Source organism: Dermacentor albipictus, chromosome 1 (genome assembly GCF_038994185.2).
Source record: "Dermacentor albipictus isolate Rhodes 1998 colony chromosome 1, USDA_Dalb.pri_finalv2, whole genome shotgun sequence".
NCBI classification, from domain to species: domain Eukaryota; kingdom Metazoa; phylum Arthropoda; class Arachnida; order Ixodida; family Ixodidae; genus Dermacentor; species Dermacentor albipictus.
In genome coordinates, this window is record NC_091821.1 from 406718885 (window position 1) to 406743255 (window position 24371).

The window sequence follows — 24371 nt, forward strand, 5'->3', positions numbered from 1 at the left end:
GGAGCCTTCGCAAATACTGGGAAGAATTCAAGCTTATCGCTACGTCAGGAATAGGATTCGTCGATGTATTCGTGCTGACAGAAATCAATACTTCAGAAACCTGCTTGCGTACATTTTCAGTGCCAGGCTATCAAAGTCGTTTTGTGATAAGGCCTCATCGTCGAGGTTGTGGAATCGCCATCTTTGTAAGCGATAAATTTGATGTTTCATCAATAGACGTGAACTTCGCGCATGCGGAATGTTTAGCGTTGAAGATAACTTGCGGTGCCCGGTGTTTAAGTTTGTTGGCTGTATATCGACCGCCGTGCGCTAGTATCACCCGATTTCTGTTAGAACTCGAAGAAATATTGCACCTTTGGAATTCCGTGGAAGAAGTATGTTTAGTGGGCGACTTAAACATAAATACATTGTGCCCTACAATGGGTACCGTTTCCGATTACTTGTCTGTCCTGTCCTCATGTGGTTTAATAAATACGACAACATTTCCTACTCGTGAAGAAATGGTTAACGATCATCTAACTAGTTCATGTATAGACCACATTGTCTTACGTGCTCCTAACTACTCGTTTGCCTCCTGTGTTATATTACAGCGCTTCGCGGATCACTATCTGGTTGCTTGTCGTTCGTCTCCATCTTTTCCTTTATCAAATGCTTCACGAAGCGCTGTTCCAAATAACCTCATCTATATTACAATAACGGACCATAAATTCTTAGATAGCTTAATTAGCAATTTTAACTGGTTAGCAATAACTGAGTCTAATTCACCGGAGAAGGTCTATAGTATCCTCTGCGACCAAATAAGGAAGTTTGAGAACAATTCTAAACGCGTCGTAATAAAAAAGCGCCGAAGAGAATATAACTGGTTGACCCCCGACGTAATCCGTGCCATTTCATACAGAGACATACTTTGGAGACGGTGCAAACGGGTACCAAAAAATCAAGCCTTACGACTGCAGTATAAAGCCGCAAGAAATAGGGTGGTCGCTCTGCTAAGGTCCACGAAGCGCCAGTACTTTTCTCAAGAATTTCGCCAGTCGTCAAGGAATGCCGCTAAAACGTGGTCATTGATAAACCACCTTCGTGGCAAAAATTCTGCAAGTACCTCCCCGCTTTCTTTCTTTCCGGGAGATTGCATTGAAGTCGCAGATAGTTTTAATCGTTTGTTTGCACTGGCCTCAGAGAAATCATCTTCCAGTCAGACATACCAATACACGTTGAAAGAATCAAACTCTGCGTCCGCTTTTCTAGCCAGCATTACAAAAGAAGAACTGCGTGGTATAATCTTTAGCTTCAAACGGAATAAACCTCCTGGTATTGACGGCTTGTCAGCAAATTTGCTCCAAAGAAACTTCGAGGCATTGTCTGATGTGCTGATCTTCATGCTAAATGGTTTTCTGCGCACTGCGTTTTTCCCGGATGAACTTAAAACTGCTTTAGTTAAACCGCTCTTTAAAGGAGGACAAAAAGACGACATGAAAAACTATCGACCCATCTCGATCTTGCCTATACTTTCCCATATAATCGAGAGAGAGAGAGAGAGAATGAAGAGGAAAGGCAGGGAGGTTAACCAGATATGAGTCTCCGGTTTGCTACCCTACACTGGGGATGGGGGATAGGGGTTAGAAAGATGACAGAGAGGAGAACGCTAAAAAAAGGGAAAAAAAAACACGCACACATGGAGGCACACACACAAAAGGTGTTCCAGTTAAAGTCGTTCACTCAGGCCGGTAGATCGCAAAAAGCGCAATAGCGCTTGCACGGCCTTCTTCTGTGACGGTAGGTCCTTTCGACGTTGTAGAATTCTTTTTTCGGATAGCGCTTGGTCGTCCAGTTTGTCAAGTTCGTGGCGAAGGCATACCCTCTGTGTACTATACTGCGGGCAGGCACACAGAATATGGCCAATTGATTCTTCATGGCCGCAGTGGTCACAGGTTGGGCTGTTGGTCATCCCTATGCGGAATGCATAGGCTTTAGTAAAGGCAACGCCCAACCAAACTCGATATAAAAGCGTGGCGTCTCTACGGCGAAGCTGTGATGGCGCTCGAAGACTTAATGTTGGATCAAGTGAGTACAGTCGCGTGTTTCTTAATTGTGGCTCATTCCATTGCGACGCGGTGCACTGCCGAGCAAGTAGGCGGAGCTTCCGTGCTGCGTCAGTTCTAGAATGAGGAATCGGGACGCAGCGCTCCTCAGTATGGGCTGAGCGGGCAGCGTGATCCGCCCGTTCATTGCCGATAATCCCGCAGTGACTTGGAAGCCACTGAAAGGTTATCTCATGGCCTGCTTCACTTATATGTTGCAAAGTCTCTGTAATATGGAATATTAGTTGTTCGTGTGGTCCACGTCGTAAAGGTGACAGTAGAGACTGCAGTGCCGCCTTCGAATCGCAGAATATTGTCCATTTATGTGGTGGTTCATCACCAATGTGATGAAGGGCAGTAAAGAGCGCTGCGAGCTCTGCTGCCGTCGATGTTGTCGCGTGGGTCGTCTTAAACTTGATTGTTGTAGCTTTCGCTGGTATGACGATTGCCGCCGCGGTGCTACTTGGAAGGACAGATCCATCAGTGTAAATATGCGTAGAATCACGGTAGTTCTCGTACAAATGTAGTAGCGTGAGCTGTTTAAGGGCTGGCGATGATAGATCATCTTTTTTCGAGATACCAGGTATTGTGAGGTTGATTTTTGGCTGAGCGAGGCACCATGGAGGAATCGAAGGTCTCGCAGCCGGGGTAAAACGAGCTGGCAATGATTCATCATATGCGGTTATCGTCCGACTAAAAGATGTGTGTGGTCTGTCCGCTGTTAGGGAGGCCAAGTGGTGACGAGGAGTCCTGGTCAGATGCCTTATATGGGTCCTGAGTACTTCAATTTCCATGTGGGTCTTGACAAGGTGATCTCCGGCGATTGCTATCGTAGCCACTGTTGAAGCACTCTGAGGCAGTCCTAGACAGATCCGGAGTACTTGACCCTGAAGACTTTGTATTGTGCGTAGATTTGTTTTACCAGTGTTGTTTATTGTTGGCAAGCTGTATCGCAGAAATCCTAGGAAAAGCACCCTGTACAGTTGCAACATCGCACTTGGCGACATTCCCCAGGTCTTGCCAGCGAAAAACTTGAACAGGTGGCAGATGCCTGTCAACCGTTTTTTCATGTATGATACGTGTGGGCTCCATGACAAGTCCCTGTCGATTATGACACCTAGGAACTTGTACGATCGGACCCGTTGTATTATTTGGCCATTTATCATTACACTGTAGTTGGCCATGGGTTTGCGCGTAAATGGCACTAGTGCGCATTTCTCTGAGGAAATTTCCAGGCCTCGATTACGAAGGTAGAGAACAGTTTGTGTGGCGGCTCTCTGAATTCTCGCTCGCAAATGTAGGCGTGTTACTGCAGACGTCCATATGCAGATGTCATCCGCGTACATTGATAGCCTGACTGTAGTTGGCACGTGCTCAAGGAGAGCAATTAGTGTTAGATTAAATAACACAGGGCTAAGTACACCGCCCTGGGGGACGCCACGGTAGCTGTAATGTAGACAAGTATGGCCTTCTTCGGTGCTTACAAAAAAAGGATCGCATGGATAAATAACTCCGTATCCATTTAAACATCTGACCACCCACTCCTACCTCTGCGAGAGCAGAGAGGATGGCCTCATGCGTAACGTTGTCATACGCCCCTTTAACGTCGAGGAATAAGGATGCGCAGAGACGCTTACGGCGTTTCTCATGTTGAATGTAGGTGACCAGGTCGACGACGTTATCGATCGATGATCGACCGCGTCGGAAGCCCGCCATGGCATCTGGGTAGGTGTTGTGGTACTCCAAGTACCACTTCAGGCGTCCTAGGACCATCCTCTCCATTACTTTGCCCACACAGCTCGCCAACGCGATCGGGCGATATGATGAGAGCTCCAACGGCGACTTGCCAGGCTTCAGCAGTGGAACAAGGCGACTTGTCTTCCAGGTTGTTGGTAGCGTGCCATTTCTCCAAGATTCATTGTAAACCTCAAGAAGAACACCTCTCGCTCGCTCCCCCAGGTGACACAGAGCTCGGTAGGAAATTCCGTCAGGTCCTGGTGCTGATGTGCGGCTACACAAAGCTAATGCTGCCTTAAGTTCGTGGATCGAGAATGGCAGATCCAACCGGTGATCACGTGGTGGCGGACAGCTGAGCGAAGGCGATGGAATGTTGGTAGCTGTGAGTTGGTCGGATAATCTGGCGCAGAAATCCTCTGCCACGTCAATCTCCGATCTCTTTTGAGAGAGGGCAAGTGCCTTGAATGGGAATCGCTGTACGGGAAGTGTCCGCAGTCCGCGCACCGTTCTCCATAGTTGCGATAAAGGCTTGCGTGGATCTAGCGACTCACAGAAGGCAGCCCAACGTTGCGATTCGAGCTTGTCTAACCGGCGCTGTATCTTCTTTTGCGTGCGCCTGGCGGTCCGTAGATCGTCCAATGTTTTCGTACGTCGGTATCTTCGTTCAGCACGTCGTCGGATTGCTCGAAGTCTTTCTAGTTCCACGTCAAATTCGTTCAGTTTCGAAGAGCATGTGAGAGTGCGCATAGTGTCTTGCACCGCGCTCTTAATTGCCTCTTCCAAGTCGAAAGATGGATTGGCGTCGCAGTGTTCTTCCATTATAGACTGAAATTTAGGCCAGTCCACTCTTTGGATCGTATCCCGTATTTTAGAAGGGGACAATCCTCTGATCTTGATGTACGTGGGGATATGGTCACTTCCGTGCGTCTCTATGTCCGCAAACCACCCTGCACGTCTGACAAGGCTTCGTGAGACGAAAGCCAAGTCAAGACAGCTGCTGTAGGTGGAGCCACGTAAGAAGGTAGGACTTCCATCATTCAGCAGCCAAAGTTCATTACTGGAGGCGAAAGATACCAGAGCTCTGCCTCTTGCGTTGATCATCGGACTTCCCCAGAGTGTATGATGGGCGTTGAAATCTCCAATGATGACCCAGGGATTGGAGGTTGAGGAAAGCATGTCTTGCAGTCTTTTGTAATCAAATTGACTTGACGGAGATAGGTAGGCGCCCACAAAAGTAAAGGCCAAATTCTTTTTCCTTACGTTTAGGCATATATATTGATTATTGTCATTAGGTGGTACAGGCTGACGAGTGTAGGTGAGGTCACGGCGAATACACACCAAAACCTTACTGTTTTCATAAACAGTTGACGACATAAATAATTCATATCCAGAAAGCCTGATTGTGTTCGTTAAGTTCGGCTCGCAAATGACGATAATGGGAAACATATTGGCGTACACGAAGCGACGGAAATCCGAAAGGCGCGCTCTGAGTCCGCGCGCATTCCACTGGAAAATAGCTGCTTGTCGGACCTCTTCCCTAAAAGACCGTGGCTGTGGAGCCATGATCTACTCAAGGGTTGCAAGCACCGGACTCAGAGCGTCCAGTACTTGAAGCGCACTTCTGGCAGACGGTGTGTGCATGTTGCTTAGCAGCACGCGAATGGCATTCATTAAAGGCCTAATAAGTGCTATCACTTGCTCATCTGTTTTCCGCGACTCCTCGGATACAGCACCTTGCTGCACTGGGGGCGGCTTCTGCTGCGGCTCCTCTGGCGGTCGTGTACGTGGAAGTGGCGGCCATTCCTTTGTGGAGGGAGATCTGGCAGTTTTCTCCCTTCCAACATCGGTGTTCGGAGGGCTGGAAACTTGCGCTGGTGATGCTGCTTGACGAGTTGACTGTTCCTGAAAACTTGATGTTTTCCGTCGTGAAGACCTTCGACGGTGACGTCGTCTTCGCCGTACTTTCACAGCAGCCTCTTTGTGGGTAGAGTTGTCTCTCACCATTTGTTTAAGAATGGTGATCTCTTTCTTGATCTGGGGACAGTCTTTGGAGGAGGCGCAGTGATCACCCTGACAGTTAGGACACTTCAACTTGATTGCGCTGCAGTTGTCTTCTGAGTGGGGTTCGCCACATCGAGGGCACACGGCCGAATTGCTGCAGACACCCTTCACATGGCCTATCTTCTGACAATTGTAGCATTGCATTGGTCTTGGAATAAATGGCCGAACCTGATGGCGAAAGTGGCCGACCTTCACGTAGGGTGGAAGGCAGTCGCCTTTGAACGTTAGTCTCACACAACGTGTGTTGCCGAGGCGACAAACATGTACAATGACGTTGCGTTCACTTGCTGGTTTTATAAGAACTGGGAGGTCTGCATTAGGAATTTCATTGTCAATGTCATAGATGACTCCTGTTATTGTGGCACCATTCGTTGGCATGATGGATCGGACCTTGATGTGTCCCAGCTGCGTTACATGTTGTAGTATGGTCAGCGCGCTCGGGTTCATCACATCAATTGCCAGGATGTTTCGCCTAGTGTTTATCCTGACATCCTTAATCTCGTTTGGCACAGTGTTTTCGAGATACACGGAGAGTGCTTGCCTGTTGAGGACGCGCAGGTTGTCGGTAGCGTTCTGTGGCACAAACAGGATGGAGTGAGGCCATCGTTGAGGCGCTGTTTTCACAGTGTTCGAGCTGGACACCGAAGATGAGTTGATAATTCTTCGTTTGGCCTTGCGGTACTGGACAAGTCGAAAGCTGTCCTCCGAGGACTCGTCACCTGATGCGCAGTACAGCTCTGTGTCCTCGCTACCACTTGACGTACTTCCTCGCTTCCTCGAACCGATGTCCGCGGGTGAATGGGAACCGGGAGGATCCTCGGGGTGTTGCACATCCATCACCGCGATGGAGGGGGCGGTAGACCCCACAGGTGCAGTGAGAAGTCCAGAAAAGCACAGAGACGGGCGAGATGTGTTCCGCAAGAGAAGCACTTCGTCTTCGTCTCTCTCATATAATCGAGAAATTTCTTTTGAGATCTATGTCATCCTATATAATCGAGAAATTTCTTTTGAGATCTATGTCATCCTTTGTTGAAAAATTTTCCATTTTGTCAACCCGCCAGTTTGGTTTCGTTCCTGGTCGTGGTACTGTAGCTCTTCTGGAAGAGTTCTCCGATGAACTTTTTTCAGCTTTCGATCAAAATATGTTTAGTGTTGCTTTATTTTTAGACATTTCTAAAGCTTTTGAAACAGTTCATCATGGTATTTTATTAGAAAAGCAATACTCCATAGGCTTCAGAGGTCCGTTTTATGATGTGCTCAAGAATTACCTTTCCGGTCGTTCACAAGTGGTTGTTTTAGACGGGATGACAAATGTAAGTAGTCAACTTCCAATGAAGGCCGGAGTTCCACAGGGCTCCATATTATCACCTCTTCTGTTCAATTTGTTCGTTAATGACTTATCTCACGTTATTTCCAAAGGTGTATTATTTCAATATGCCGATGACACTGTTTTGCTTTCCAAGCACTTTTCTTACAACATGGCCATTACTAATCTCCAGAATAATATACACAAAACAATGACTTGGTTCACTAATAACTGCTTGGAGGTTAACCCAATTAAAACGCAACTCGTTTGCTTCAGATCCCCACTAAAACTAACAACTATAGATGCGCCCGTTTTTCTACATGTTCACGGCTGTTATCCCTGTCGGTGCGTGCCTGTCACCTATGTGAATTCGGTAAAATACTTGGGTGTCTTCTTCGACAGTGATATGTCTTGGCACAGCCAGTTATCACATGTTTGTGGTAAGCTTCGGAGCGCGGCCTGGTTGTTTTTCCATATAAAATCCATTGTTCCTTTTCACATAAAAAAGAATATTGCGCATGCTCTGGTGTACAGTATTCTCAGATATGGGATTACTGTTTTTGCTTTTTGCTCAGCCAGATGGCAAAACAGAGTTGACACTTTATTAAGAAACATACTAAGAAACATAGCATATAACGCCCCCTTTTCTGTGTCTGATAATATCTTCACAGCCCTTGGTCTTCCATGCTTTCGAACACTCTTTCTACAGACTGTAGTGGTGCAACATTTCTGGGACAGCAGTTTCAAAACACGTCATACAGCCTCCCGAAACCTGCGTAGTTCCATTCGTTTTAAGGTGCCGCGCTCTTCAACAAGGCATGGGAAAGCCAGGCGCTGTGTTTATGTTCCCCAAATTTTTAATGACTTACCAGAGGAAATGTTTTCCGCAACATAAAAAAAAATGCTAAAAATCATGGTTCACGCATTGTAACACGGTTCCTATATGCCTGAAAAATGTTCATGATCAGGCACGAATTGTTAAAATACTGTTCCTTGCTCTTTATTTTTCATTTCTTGTTGATGTTACTTTTCGTAACTTTTTGCACCTTGCTCACTATTGATTTCATGTTAGTATTATGTTGATATATTGTGTTTATATTATGTTCTTATTTTATGTTTTACTGCACGTCCGTCTGCCGACTTTGCCGGGCCAAGTCCCTCAAGCCACTAGAGGCTTTGACAGGCCCGTTTCATTGCCCTGTATACGTTATGTGCAATAAAAGATTTATTATTATTATTATTATTATTATTATTATTATTATTATTATTATTATTATTATTATTATTATTATTATTATTATTATTATTATTATTATTATTATTATTATTGGAAACTTACAACCCCACAAAACAAACAGGGAGGGAGCAAGCTGACAACTGCCACCGGAAGTAGCACAACGCCTGCCTACTCTTTCAGGAGGAGGGAATGAAAAGAGAAGAGGAGAAGAAGATAGGAAACAAAGAAATAGGAAAAAATTGCAAGAGACGCAATTCCAACGCGTTTTGCGCAACACCAACGGTGTAGGGCAAACCAGCTACTGCCGCTTCTCCGAACTCATCGTAAGCCCTCTATTGCAATTTCGCTTTGCATTAAACCACATTTGTTAGTGATGAGCTGCATGAGCAAAAATTGGAGGACGCTTAAGCGTCGCCTTCAAGAGTGGAACGCGATAGCGTTATCGCACCCCGTTCGCACCACCTACTCAAGCGCGCTACGCCAGCCAAACGTCGCGATCGGCAGAGAAAGCCGGGCCCCGACGCCCGGCTATCTAAGGCGGACGCGGTCATGGGGCGAGTGGCGCGCCACGTGTCGGGGCAGCGCCGTACATAGCGAGGAGGGGGTCTTCTGTGCTTGCCGCAAGATGGCTCTGCGTGTGCGCAGAGCGCGGAAGAGGTTTAGCGGAAACGTACTTCGCTACTCGTGAAACTGCGACTTCTGTAAGTTACATGGTCATAATTACCGATATACACCGCAGTATAACTTTCTACGGCACGTTTCTAAGGCAACACCGCATTCACTAGAGGCGATTTTGTCCCGTTTTGAAGGAATGAACTCGTGGCTGAGTGGTAGCGTCTCCGTCTCACACTCTTATCACTCACGGCCAACGCCGCGGATGCCGACGACACCGGCTTTTCTGCGACACGAGCTCCTTAACGCTGTCGCGTTGAAACTCTGTAGTTTAGGAAACGACTGCACTTTGATAGTAGATGCCTTGAAATCTGGCTTCTCCACAAGAACATTCTTTGTGAGGAGAAGCCCGTTTTTGCAACTCCCTTCGTTTTGCTCTCGCTAGCATGTGCGTCAGGAGCGCTTATGTGTGCGCGTAAACGAGAGCGCTAGCAGGACAACGGTAAAGGTCGTTATAGCAAGACAGCTGAAGGGACATCAGCTTGGATGGTACCGGCACCGCGTAAGTTTTGCGACCGAAGTTCAATCGATAAAGCCTACAATACATTGGATCCTGACGGTGCAAATGCTGAACGAGTTTAATGTCTTGTGACTCAGCATGCAGCGATCGCACTTTGTGCTGAACGCTGATATTGAATGCAAGTTCATTCAGTCAGCGACAAATAGCGGTTATTCAAGAAGTGTATTCAAGATAGCGTGAATGTCTGTCATTGTGTCTTGGTGTACCATTACTTAATTATATTGTACAATCTCAAGTATACTGGATGCAAAGTGAGTGAAATTCAATGCAGTGCGAGGAAACCATCTAACGCTTCTATACTGAGCGCTGCAGCAGGGCGCACAAAGTCTACGAAAATTGTTGGTGATCGCTTGTCTATTCTGCTACTCGGTATAGCGGAGAGATTTCAATTTCTTTCACCAGTAATACCGGATCACGTAGACCGCAATTCTGTATTTTAACACAACATCGTTAAATAATCGTAAAGGGAAACTATTGCAGAAATTACCACTGCCCTTTCTATCGAACGAAAACAGTGCATATTTTTCTTTCGAATTGTGAAGCTGCACAGTACAGTAACCTAGAAAGGACGCCCTTACCCGCCGTGGTTTCTTAGTGTGTGTGGTGTTGGGCTGCTGAGCGTGAGGTTGCGGGATTGAATCGCGGCCACGGTGGCCGCATTTCGATGGGGGCGAAATGCGAAAACACCCGTGTACTTAGATTTAGGTGCACGTTAAAGAACCCCAGGTGGTCTGAATTTCCGGAGTCCCCCACTACTGCGTGCCTAATCATCAGAAAATGGTTCTGGCACGTAAAACCCCATCTAAAGACAAAGGATGTCCTCGTTGAGTTTTGCAAATTGATCTTGACCACCTAGGTTTCTTAAATGCTCCCCATAATCTGTAAGTACACCAACTTTATTTGCGTTCCGTGTCCATTCAACTGTGGCCCCTGTAGCAGAAAATGCAAACTGCCATCCCCTAGAGAACAGTAAAATACCATAGCTTCTAAGTTACCGTGATTGGTTGCTAGTAGTAACGTGTGTAAAATATGGGAACAAAAAGCAGAGGCACAGAATACTGAAGTCTCTTCCAAATTCGCACCTGCTATGTCCATTATATTCCCGCTCCGCTACCTACAAGCTTTCAAGCTACCAATTCCTGATTAAATTAGCGTGCGAAAATTTAACGAGGACGGAAAGGAGAACCCACGACACGAGCGCTGACTAGCAACTAAGCTTTTATTTTCGAAAATTCGTTGAAAGCAAAAAAAAATCAGTAATAACACTGGATACCACATAAGTGTCTGAGCGTAAGGGCATAAGTTGCCTTAAAAAGGCGCGGAAGCGTGATGAGCCCTTTATGTGTGAAAATAAATGAATAAGTAGAAGGAACTGAATGTTATTCCTTGTTGTCATCAAGAAAGGACATCCCTTTGTCATGCAGTGATTAGAAGGATTGGCTCACACATCTTGTTTCGTTGTTTTCCTTATATAAGGTGCACCAGTTAACGTTAGCGAAACTGTTCCAAGAAAACAAAAAGACTTAAAGAACATGGTGCAAAATACTATCTCAAGACCTGGGTGATTCGATCTTCAAGCCTCTGACGACCGAACACCCCAGGTCTTAAAATCTTATCTTGCTCCATGTTTCTTAAACCTTTTTCTTTTTTTCGTTGAGCCGCTTAACTAACGTTAGCTGGGTAGTATGCCTCGCTTATCTATCGAGTCACTGTGAAATATTAGCGTGAATAGCCCCCACCCCCTCAACTCAGTCAGTACACCCTTCTTACAATGCAAATTCGTCTACGGTTTCCGTCGTAGTGCTCACCAGGTGTTGCACTCCTGCTTGACGAGCGAGCCGGGCTTGTACTCCCTGGCGTGCAGCGAGCACGGGCACCGCTCCCGGCGCACGCAGCGTCCGTCGTGCAGCAGCGTCCGATCAGGGCAGTGGCACCCGTCCACGCAGGGCCGCGACTCGCACGACGCGTCCGGGTCGCGGCACGTGCGACTGCACGACGCCCCGCACTGGGTGTACACCATGCCCGCCGGACAGCGAGCGGCTGCTCCGCGGGGTAGGAGAGATTGCACCGGGAGAACATAGATTAAAAGTCGCGGCTTTGGCCGCGGTTCTGTGTGCTTTGCGTTGTCAGTGACTTCTTGCTACCTCCGTATTCAGAAGCGCGTCTTAACCTGAAGCCCATGCTTGAATTGATCTATAGATGACGTGTGACGTGAACGTGTTTAAGAAAAGGCAATAGGCGTCGTGCGATTTTTGGAGCCAGGCGTCATCTAGATCAAGTCAAGCATGAGGCTTCAAGTTAAGGTGCATTTCTGAATGCGGGTGTTATTTTTGAAAAGTCGTGCTTCAACACGAGGCGATGACAACAAAGCTGTACTAAGATTCTCCTCAACCTCAGGACCACACTCTTGTCTGTAATGCTCATGCTCTGCGTGTGATGTGATGTGCCTTCCTCTTCTTTCTTTTTTCTTTTCTTTATCTCCTTTTTTATTTTATTTTCTTTTTTTTCTCTCCTCTTGAAGCGGGTGGTCGTGGTGTTCTTTTCAGAAGGCAGTTTACAGCCCACTTCTTTCTGTCTCTGCGCGGTGTTAGCTAAACCGTAGTGGCTAACGTGCTAACACTGTTAACTAGCATTCATTGGCTAACGTTAGCTAAGGAGTGTTAGCTAATCACTACCGCTCCTTGCGTACGTGTGCTTTAGGTTGGACGGCCGGCAGCAAGCCTTGTGCAATCTGGGACGCATTTATATTATAGTAATCAGTTGTTTAGAATGTTAAAGACGTTCGAGGTATACCTCGAACGTGTTTCACGTTCTAAACAACTGATCACTATAATATGTAGCTGTGTGCTCACCTGTGTGGAGTTGCCTGCACAGCCACGTAAGCAGGTTACCATGTAACTTTCGAAAATAAACTTGGTCTTTTTTCTACTACGAATAGACATGCGCCTATAGATGAAGACAACAGGAGTGTGTGTAAGCGCGCCAAGGCCTCACTTTCGCTCAAGTAAAAAAAAAGGACTTGCTGACAGCGTTCTACCAACACAAAGGACGAAAACAGAATTAAACACACAAGACAGTACGAGGGCTGAACTCCCAACTTGCGTTTATTTCACACGATCGGCTATTCTATACAATCTTGGCATCAGGCAAAGGAAGCACAGGTATTTGGAAGTTTAGCGCTAGTACTGTCACCGCTCTCCTTTGCAATGTTAGAGCCCTGTTTTGGCCCGCTCAAGGTATTGTCGCTTAAAAAAAAAGGATGTCTCGCAGAAGCGACTTACGGCAGAAGTCGTGCCTCCTCCAGACGGACTCAAGTTTGCCTCCGAGGCGCTCGCACTCTCGGAAATACTCGGCCAGTGCGCTGCAGCGGCAGTCCGAGGAGCGCTCGCCCAGGCAGGAGACGTAATCTTCGAGGCACATGTCACCGTAAGGCTTCGGATCGACCACCTGGCGGGGAACAAAAGTTAGCGGTGAGGTACAGCGTCAGTGAGACGATGGGAAACGTGGTATTGGGCCGTGTCCAGCGATAAAAAAGTTTGCCGCCTTACCTTGTGACAGGCTGCGAATTTCTTGTCGGTGACCCGGGAGCATAGCCGCCTCGCTTCGAGCACTAGTTCTTCGCTCGGGTGCTGCTTGGAAGGATCGAAGAAAATGTCCTCGCAGTCCTCTGCGGTAAAACACAGCACAACATTTGCTTAATAAGTATACCGTTCGAAAGTGGTCAATATACAGTCAATATTATTTGATGTTGCCACGAGAACTGTCGGCTATTCCACACCGAATGTCTATTAAAAGAGTGAAATTCCTTTCTAGACCCGTGAGCAGAAGTGTACGGACAAGGTACTGCGTGATAGAGCTGATTTTCTCCTCTGCCTGTGAATGTGACTTCAAGCTGAGAACTGCCGCCGCAACTTGGCATTGCGAACTGGCCAGTGCATTCGCCAATATCAGTGTATGCATGATATTTACGAAGTAATTCAGTTTATTCAGCGATCCCTTAGTCCATGGGTTTTTGCTCACGGGTGTGCATGCTCATGAGCAGTGAGAGAGAGCTGACTTTATTCTGGGGCGCTTCGAGCGATGCCCCACAAGATTTCTCCGCTTGCCTGGAACTCAGCAAGAGTTCATGGGTACTAAACTTTGTATTATTTTCGTGAGTGCTTTGAGACTTCCGAAACATGTAAAACGCCAGTATAAACCTTCTAGTTCGTTCCTCCTCCAGCTTTCCAGGAAAGCCGACCTCGAGGTTACTTGTCTACCGTGGCTGTTGACGAAGTCGTTCGTCGGGTCGTCGTCGTACTGTCCGCAAAGGCCGCACATGCTTCCCTTCAGTGACGCGTCCACGGAAACCTCCACCAAGTCTTCGCCGTTCCATGTGACACTGAATTAGGAGAGTCGCATTACAATGCGGCATGGGAGAGGCTGTACAAATAAACGTCTTGTGCATGGATCTAATCAAATTTTGTTTTATTGTTCGCATATGCACAAATATTTTATTGATACGTAATAAAAGCAATTAAGAATGCTTTCGTGAATTAGGGCAACAACAGGGACCTTCTATTCTTGAGGCGAGCGGTAACATGCGGTGTATCTCATGCAGAAGCAGCATTCAGAACTAAAGTTGTAGCGAAAGGTAAGGGGAACCGAGGCGAGGCAGTGAACCCCGCAGATGTAATTGCATATCTTAAAGGGTGCAATCACGCGCAACGATAGCCTAACAGGTAAGGCCGCCTAATTATCCTTCTTTAAATGATTACCCTTGTGCATGCTATGGACATTGACGAGTGACAGTATAAATGATTCATTTGTGATAACCAATTGGACGCCATCATTTTGTGTAGTGCGACGACATCAGTGGCAGTCAAAGTTTGGGACCAGTTTATCAAAAGGAAAAAAAGGAAACTCAAGCATTTGCCTCTGTCTAACCCCGATGACTTAGAAATAGGGCGCACTAATAGGTAAGTCGGTATAGCGTTATGTACAGTGTAGCGAAGGAGGAACACCCAAGAAGATAGAAGAAGGGGGCACGGCGCTGTATTACGTCTTCTGTAGCTTCCCGTCATCTACCTTCCTATGCATCACGCCTTCGCTGCACTTTACGTAAGACAGAATGTGAATTGCATGTAAACAGAAAGTGGAAACTGAAGTGTTCCTCACGTGAATCCCAGCTCGCTGCTAATCACGATCCTTCCGGCGACGTAGTCCACGCGCAGTCCTTCCAGCGTGGTGGGGATCGGCGCAGATATATTACCCAGCGTCACCCGCGGCGGGTCCAGCTCGAAGCCGAAGCGGAGCCCCTCGACGTAGACGTCCAGGCTGCGTCGGCACAGGAGGCTGTCGTTGGCGCAGTGGACGTCGCCCACGTGCACGCTGAACGTGTCGCCCCGGCACTCGTGGGCCAGCAAGTGCCGGCAGCGGCTGCGGAAGCTGAACAGCGATCCGTCGAAGGTTCGGTAGTGGCCCCGGCCCCACACTGCGCATGTGCCGCTCGACGGCCTGCGGGACGACGAGCCGCCTTTCTTGAGCCGCTCCTGAGTGGCTGCGAAAAAGCCACCCAACACCCGGTGTGAGCGAGGTGGAATTCGTAAACGTAGTACACTTGCAATATTTAAAGGCTCTAGTTTGCGCCGGATCCAGTGCGAGGCGGCAGCGAAACGCTAAAATATTAAAAATCGCGCTAAGGTCCTCCCATTTTCGTAGTAACTGGTTGTTTTGCTATGCTAATAGCAAAAAGGAGAAAGTGAATAAATTTCAGCTGACCCTATTTAACTGTCTGTCATTACGGCTGATAACTGGACCGAAGTCTCAGCAATGGGGGATGCAGGAATACGCGTAAATTACAGGCCGTAAGCATGTATGTGTAAGATAGTGGACAGATGGTAGAGATAGGAAGGATGACCATGTAGACTTGTTTACAGATCGCGCTTCTGCGTGTGCCCGATTGTTTAAATGGCTCGACCCATGTTGCAGTGTGAACGGTCATGTAAAAATCACGCTCAGAAAACTGTTACGCATCCACGTCGCGTGCCATCGTGGACATGCGTAATCAAACAAACTATTTTCGAACTTCCTTCGGTGCCGGACCGTTCGCTTGTACTACAGGCATAATCACTAGGCGCCAAGGTCAAAGAAAAAGCTTGTGGAATGTATTCCTTGGTTTGTTTTCTTTCTCTCCCTGTCTCTCCCATTTTCTTTTACCCCGGCGAGGAGTAGCGGGCTAGAGAAACACACTCTACCGGTCGACCTCTCCTCTTTTCTTTTCATTAGAACCTCCTTATTCTGTTTTTAACGTTCGCTCCTCATAATGACCGGCACAATGTGCGCTAAAAAAACTGCAGCTTGACATGGTCACGGTGAAAGAGGAGACAGACGTAAGCCATATGTTCTGTATCTACTGTGCCTGCTTTTGTCCGCGTGCTCCTTGCGCTATAAATCTACAGTGTTCCCGTCTCACCGATGCCTTGATCCCATTCGCCCTGCATTCAGTTCTGTGGTAAGGTTGTGGTGCAGTCGCCCAATAATTGTCCCCGTGGCCGTGATTTTCTCGCGATGCCCTTTTTTTGGTGCTATTCCTTCTCGCGCTTTTTCAGCGATCAGCTCCGCCCGCGTTACCAATGAGGTCAGCCGGCCATGAACGGTCCTTGATATGAGGGGCATAGAATCGACCGGAAGCAATCTCTACAAAATCGAGGCCATTGAGGATTTGCTAAGCAGCACTGTGCACAACTGGCGACAAAATAAGCATTTACTAACGGCACATCGCTCGCAAATCTTAAAAAGGAAGAAAAAAAAGAGAAGGAATGAATTTATCAAGATGCATTGTTGTCCTCGCACAAGCATGGTGCCATACGTTACAGCACAAACTCGTAGTTTTCGCTATATTGATGTCACTGAGAAATTAGAAGGTAAAGATTCAAACGCCGCTTAGCTGCTTAAGCTGAACGCACTAAAGCCCGCAGATTGCTGCGCTATAATTACAAAGAAACATAATTGCTCATAAGCCGTCGACAATAATTGTCATTGAAAGTCAATAGCCGAACTATTCTAGAAAGCTATTTGCATTATTAAATGATGAGCTTGAAGGGGTATATGTGGTGTCCCAACCACCATGCACAAAGCTTTAAAGATATGCTAATGCCACGTAGCTGGACAAAACAAAGGTAATGTTGTTTGCCGTCACTTTGAGATATCAGATTATTTATAGCGTTCCGCCTAATTACGTATTCTTAATTATTTAATCAGCTCCTCAAATATCCTAATTACATGAAAAGTGTCAACGAGAAAATTGTAGAGCAACATTAAAAACTCCCGATACATCCTTTCGTTGCTCAATGCGTGCTACATGAAAGCATTTTTCCAAGCACGAGAAAGGGCCGCGAAAGAATCAATTGGCTACTGAAGGGGTTAAGGCGGTCAAATAAGGGTGGGACTGCGCGGACTCACCGTCAACGCAGCGGGGCAGGTCGGGCGGCGACCACTCTCCCGCCGCGCTGCACGTGTACACGTTGGTGGGCGGCAGGTACTCGTAACGCAGACCCCGGTTGCACTCGAGGACACAGGTGCTGGCCAGTCGCGTGTGGTTGCACTGGGCCGTCCCGTGGAAGCCGGCCCTCGGCAGGTCACACAGGGACATGGCTGCGCGCCGCGGGTGGTGTTAGTGGTGCAGGTACGTGCTCGCGCTTATTACGCGAACCAGTTATACGAGGAGGCCACAGATGAGAAAGATGACCTCCGTAAGAGAACCAACAATATACTCATACGTTGCAGATTCGCCTCAGAGCTAGCCGCTGCCAGTATGTCAACAAGTCTGTGCTCGCAAAAGGTCGAAATAAGCGTGGTAAAGGGAGAAACCACACGTCGAAGCACGCAGCGTAAACAGAAACATGAACGCGGCCACTAAATGTGATACCAAGAGTGAAAGTATGGCCATATATGTTTTCGCGTATATGGCATTCAAACGTGTACTGCACATGGAACAAAACAACAGAATACAGAAGTTAACAGCAAGATGGAGGCTCGAAGCGATGAGCAGCAGTCGAACAAGGAATGTGGCCGAAGCCAGCACTTCGACTAGGTAACTTGTCTTGCTCAAATTTTCACGGTCCCACAAACAATACATCGGCGAAATAGGACTGCATATAATGTTACTTTAAGCGGGCACCGCGCAGGCCAAGAAACTTCCCAGAGCAGTGGCACAGTTTAACCTGTCAGGTCACAATTTAGCTAAAATAAACTTCATATCTTATACTCAAACTCAGGGACTCCGAAAGACAAAAAAATCTAGAGAGTCGTATTTCATTCACAAGTTTAATACACCCCAACAAATACGTATAAATGTTTCGAACGACACAAACACAACCGATAACCCTTACTTGTTCTAAATATTTTTTATATTTATTGATATCTCTTATTAAATTTCTTTCGCAGTCTTACAACTGGTTAGACCAGGGCTCTTCATTACGCCCACCCGATTTATTTAAAAAAAATTATGGGGTTTTACGTGCCAAAACCACTTTCTGATTATGAGGCACGCCGTAGTGGAGGACTCCGGAAATTTCGGCCACCTGGGGTTCTTTAACGTGCACCTAAATTTAAGTACACACGTGTTTTAGCATTTCGCCCCCATTGAAATGCGGCCGCCGTGGCCGGGATTCGATCCCGCGACCTCGTGCTATGCAACCCAACACCATAGCCACTGAGCAACCACGGCGGGTCGATTTATTTCTTTTATTTACATATATATTTCGACCAGGGCTGTTCATAATCCCCCCACCGATTTATTTCTTTTATGTACGTTTATATTTCTTAGTACTTTCTCACAAGCATTAATTTAATAATTACTATCATATTCAGATAATTTATTTAGCCGCTAGTATTTCGTCAGAGCCTTTCTTTTTCCCTATCTCTCGACGGTATGTGAGCGCATGTACTTTGCTTCCAGTTTCCATTTATACTCTTAACCGAATACAGGTTGCTAGAAGTCAATTTCTTTGGCTCGGTTTCGTTCTCCAAACTTTGTTTCTGTCAACATGAACCAAATTTTAGCCGTAGTTTCAGACATTGATGCATCTTTATCAGTAGCCAATGACAGGACGATAATTTAAATTGACAGATACATTCGATATCAGCGACAGTCATCGTCAATGGCTTCCGCACTTGCATTTTTTTTTACAGTGAACTTAGCCTCTTGGTGGTCGACATTTTGGCTCATACCCCCCTAAGCAGGCAAAAATGTAATGGTTCATCCCCCTCATAATGCAGAGGCTACAAGCGCTCAGCAGAGGGAAGCGAACAGTACATACATTCATTAAGATCACCCACACCACATATGGAACAGCATACGTTTCAATAAAGAACAAGCTCAAAACAAGCCTACGAACCACAAATTAAGCATTCCGTACTCCATTCATCAGTTGTGGTCGTTGTTTCGCAACAGCTGCGCTGGACATGTATAACGTCACAAAACTTAGCAAAACCTAGCAACACTTAGCAAAAGCCGGAACTAGCTCCGCTGGGACCCAGCCTTGCACCACTATGCAAACTGCCCTCTTTTTTTTTAGTAGTGAGGTTATTTAGGTATCGTTTTTTGTTTCATAGCGTAATTGTTAATTTAACAAAGCCGGTGACCGACATATCTGTATCGGTATAGCTATATGTGCCGACTAGTTCTATGCGCCGACTAGTTCAATGTGTACTGAGCCGTCTTGGGCGATAACGTAGTCTCCGTAAAACTAAAGTCGGTGGGAGACCGCGAGAAAAACCTCTTCTGGGGTAAAATCAAAGCGGAGCTTTAGGCCGCTGCCTTGCACCTTGGTATGATATCTTGTGTGTGACGTATCACGACGCAGACGATCTGTTTAGGGAAAGTGAAAAGCGAATAAGTCAAAACAAACTAGAACTTCTTTCTCTCTCATTCCTCTATCTATTTTCTCGTTCCCTCCTTTCTTGCATTCCCACGCACATTGGCAATGTATATTATATACAGTGCCAAATTAGCGCTATTGATACTTGGAGACTGACTTTTGGGACGTATTACGCTCTAGCAGCCGAATAGCAGCGACGCTATATCGCCTCCAACTCACCTCATGTATTTTTAAGTTATTTCCACCAAATCGGGCTCAGTCCTGGTTAACCTCCCTACCTTTCCTTTATCATCTGCTCTCTCTCTCCACCAATCAAAGCTTCTGATTTCACCAGTAGTGAGAGCAGCTAGGATTTCCTTCTGATTTATTTTAAATTTATTTAGCACGAAGATAACACAGGTTTAAAGGCGTTCCTTCAACCCTTTCACAAAGCCTAAAGAACGGGACACTGAAGGTCAAAACTGATAGAATGAAAGAACAGAGAATAAGAATGGCGTGAAAATTCACTCGTCTCTCGAGGAAAGGAAACGACGCAACGCACGTCGGCATTTGCACGGCGTCGTGTGACGTCGAAATTTGAACTATCACACACAACAGGAACATGGCAGGTTCCACCATGCTTAAGTTGTACTTACGATATTCGCAGTATCGACCGCGGAAACCATGTACGCATGCACATCTTTCCTTGTAGCATTTCCCTCCGTTCTGGCACGGCTGGCTGCAGGTCTCTTCTATTTCTGCATGATAGCGGTATAAAAAATATGGGCATGAAGAAGAAAACGCTAGACCAAACGCTTTCCCACATCTCTTACTTGACCAAGATAGCCCCGTTCTTAATTGCTAGTAGCACTGTTAGAGTTGAGACAAGCGTTTTGAATGCTTAGACGGCTCGAGGAACAGAGGGTGGTAGAAATCGTGACGCGTGTCCACATGTTGACACCCTATACTGGTGTCACACGGCGCGCTTACAATCGCGATCTAGCCCTATTCGGATCCAATTTCACAGTCGCTTTGGCTTCTTTGCTCAATCTGCGGAAGGTATCGTGCTCGATCGCGATCGAAAATGGCCGTGTGACGGCGCTATTAATTACGATTATAGCCGGATGTTTGCCATTTAAAATGGTCTGACGAGGTGTGTACAGACGCACACTTGCGGGTTTTCCATGTGGTTTATTTAATGCGTGACTCCTGGTTAAACTGTTAGAAGTATTTGTAGTATTTATTGTACTCTCTCACTGCATTATTCATACTGAACTTTATTGCTTACACATGTTCGAGCTCTTCGTTCCATCAGCTGCTTCTCGACGCGGTAGAATTAAAACGAATGGCACATTTCCCGTCACATTGTCAATGCTTGCGCGTGTACGTACAGAACGCGTGACTAAATTGCATTTTGTCTGGGCCGCATGCACTGCTGTCAGAACGATAGCTGCGTCCTTTAACGTGTTTCCAAATTGCTATAGTACGTGCTTCACGTGATCCAGTGGTCGGCTTGAGTTGGTGAGGAAAATATGAGCACTAAATTAAAAGTAACTTGTGGAGTTTCAGGCGACAGCCCGTCAAGCTGGATATCTAGCTTTTTATCTCCCCCTCCCACATCCCTGGGATGGAAAATAAAGTCATTAATATTATTATATGATTATGAGAATGCCGCAGTGGGGGACGGTGCATTCATTTTGACCACCTAAAGTTCTTTGAGGTGCACCTAACTCTATGTTACGGGCATTTTTGCATTTCGCCCCCATCGAAATGCGGCCGCCGCGCACTGGGATCAAATTTGCGTACTCGAGCACAGCAGCGAAACGCGATGGTCACTCTGTTACCGGAATTCTGGGCACTCGGCAGTGACACAACACGTGAACTAGGGGCGCACTTTTACTTAGTCGGGATCTGTGTACAGCTGCACATGATCTTTCTAAATGCGTAAGCATTTCTATGCTTCTCCAACAAGGAACACAGTCCGTCCGTCCGTCCCTCCCTCCCTCCGTCCCTTTGTCCGGCATGTAAGACGATCGCTTTCAAGGTAGGACCCGCAGCAGCGAGCGAATTCACTTTCATGTCGCATCTCGCTTCAACGCGAAGTGAATGGCGAGAACATTGCGTTTTCGAAGCTCTCAGCACTAGCCGCACTCTGTCCCCATCGCAGATCGCTTTCAAGATAGGGCCCCGCGCGTCTCGCCTCAACACGGACTAAGGCGGCGAGAAAACAGCGCGCACGAAGCTATCACCACTCGGCGCATTCACTCTGTCCCCAGCGCAGATCGCGTTCAAGATAGGGCTTGCGCGGCCGCGCCATACGCTGCCGCCGCCGGAGCTGAACGCCTTCCCCCCCCCCCCCTCTCCCTCACCCCATGCAGCTAATTACATGCACCCGGAGCCTTACACGCGATGGAGGAAGACGGCGCGCAGCCTCCCCGCTTTCCTCCCTTGCGCGGACGCGCTATACGCAGCCGCCGCCGGAGTGCGGTTCGTCACGGTTGATAATGGTTCGACGCGGATGGGTGAGACGCTAAAGAGCGATAACGGCTTATAGTGATCCAAACTTCATCAGCGTTCATCAAAGACAGTATAAAAATTATCTGTTGGCTATTTGAATTTTCTGATTTTGGAATTTATTGAACGAGACATAAAAAATCATGGAAAATGGGCCACGTTAATGAAATACTCTTTTTGTGTCACAGAGGTAATGATAAATGGCTCAGCAAACGAACCTGTGGCTGCATCCTAATATATCTGTATCTATATCTATATCTAGCTGCAGTGATATGTGCAGTGTCCGGCAGCACAGATACCACTGGGGCCATTTAATTAGGCTCGTTCTAGAGAATCAGCTATGATCCACATCCTCAACCAATTACTCTCCTTCGTCTTCCTTCAGGAGATCCGCAGATCAGTCTGCACCACAACCATTATAAAGAAATTATGTTAGCACACACTGTGTGTTTCCTAGATAATACGAATACAAAACGGAGAACAAAGGCGGAGCTAACGCGCGAAACATCGAGGACAGATTTTCGGGGTGAGTGTCACGACCACTTTTTCGCAAGTCCGAGTATATACCAGACTGAAACCATTGCCGAAGGTGTGATACCCAAACTGAATTCTAAGATGTATTAGTTCTACAGCTCGCAGCAAGTCGTCAGCCATGGCAGGTCCGTTTCGGGCTTCTCCGAGGTAGAAATGAGGCTGCCACGACGGCCGTCACGCATGTGTCCGTAGTCCGTAGCAGAACCAATCAATCAATCAATCAATCAATCAATCAATCACTCAATCAATCAATCAATCAATCAATCAATCAAAAAGAACCTTTATTATATGCTAGGAAAATTAATGCAGATATATTTGGATCGATAGCCTAAATGTTCATTGACCAATCCAATCTAAAAACCATTAGCAGTAATGTACAAACTGTTGCCGGTAGTGAATGCATTGGCGATTATACATCCGCAGTATGCGGGCGCCTGACATGTACCTTTTGTATCAGTTAATCGGTGGTGCGGCGAGTACTACTGAATGTCATAATACTACCGCGGGGGAACAGAGTGTGTATATTACTTCGGACGACTTAAACTTCATTCAATGATCCTGCTAAGCTTTGGAGACTTACCATCGTGTCCTCCCTTGGCAGATTTCCTGAAAAATAAAATAAAATATTGTATGATTTGCGCGCTGAAGTGGTCACTCTAGCTTGTCGTTATAGCGCCGACGTTTTCATTCTCTAAAATGTTTTCATTCTCTAAAACGTCTGCACACTCCGTGAATAATAATTTTTTTAAAAAGCATTCCTGGTGCATTTTCGAAGTACCAAAATGGGCATGGCCCCGATATATTCGATTCAGTCCAAGCGTGGAAGTGGAGGGAGCAATCTCCAGCATCGCGCGTTGTGTGACCGTAATGGAATTCCCACTATGTTAATTGATGCCACGGATTGACTAGGAAACCCCTGCCTGAGTATCTTAATTATATATCATTGATACAAGTCAAATTATTTGCAGTTTCACAGCGTCGCGTACTCACTGACGTTTTACTATTTCCATGATACTGCAATGAAAGACTGCTCGACCAGAAACCATGAAAATACCAAAGTAAACTTTTTTTTTTCATCCCAGAAATGCTGCTGGCTCATTATCATAGAAAATATCTCTCAACAAAAGGGCATGCGCTTTCGCGCCTTTCTTCCCGTCCCCGTGACGCTTGAATAGCAACGGTTTCCAATGAGGTACGCGAACCCATAATCCACATAGTTCAGGCTTTGTGACTCGAATCCGAAACTACGAGCTCATCTTGCGCGACTTCTCTATCTGCGCGACAGCTGCTTACCTGAAGAACCGGTATTTCTCTTGCGCAAGAACCCCGAGAAGAGGCAGCACAAGCAGCAGCCAGCAAAGGCACGCCCTGCTGTAGGGCGCGAACATCACTGTCGCTCAATTTCTCAACCGCTCCAAAAAAAACGCCGTGCGACCGAATCCAGCAGTGGCTACCGTCGAGTCCGCATGCCACAGAGGACCGCGCGCGTGTAGTATCTTTTCGCAAGCCTCGAACCACGCCGACGATGCAACCCGAGTCGCGCTGCGGCCGCCGAAAGACGACGGGCCCCGAAGATAGATAGCCCTGCCGGTCCCCCCCTGTCACTGGAACTGCGAGCAGCAGCAGCAGAGCCAGAGCAAAGCTGGCTCGACGAGAAGTGAACTCTGCGACGGACGGAGATGCGGAGATATATGGCGCATCATCCGCTCGCGGATATGCCGTCGCCGCTGCCGGCGTCGCGATATCCTGGACAGCGCGCAGGCCCGCGCCACGGTGAGCGACCGGAAGCGCACCTCCCCTCCTGCGGAGAGAAGACCTCCTCGGAAGCCAGATACCGAAGCCAGCGGCGCCGGCGCTTCTCCGGCGT

At 47.1% G+C, this 24371-nt stretch overlaps 1 protein-coding gene across 1 annotated transcript in view; it reads right to left on the reverse strand.

The window, feature by feature from the left end:
• The window catches only part of LOC139054696 (hemocytin-like), a 131276-nt gene extending 107122 nt beyond the window's left edge, over window positions 1–24154 (reverse strand). Inside the window, exons 1-9 of the mRNA XM_070532144.1 lie at window positions 23798–24154; window positions 23085–23110; window positions 20113–20214; window positions 17058–17249; window positions 14772–15153; window positions 13814–13995; window positions 13163–13281; window positions 12896–13061; window positions 11423–11654 (exon numbers count right to left, since the gene is read on the reverse strand). Coding sequence (XP_070388245.1) covers window positions 11423–11654; window positions 12896–13061; window positions 13163–13281; window positions 13814–13995; window positions 14772–15153; window positions 17058–17249; window positions 20113–20214; window positions 23085–23110; window positions 23798–23892 — 1496 coding nt within the window. The 5' untranslated portion in view covers window positions 23893–24154. The remainder of the gene's footprint in view (window positions 1–11422; window positions 11655–12895; window positions 13062–13162; window positions 13282–13813; window positions 13996–14771; window positions 15154–17057; window positions 17250–20112; window positions 20215–23084; window positions 23111–23797) is intronic.
• Between the last annotated feature and the right edge of the window lie 217 nt (window positions 24155–24371).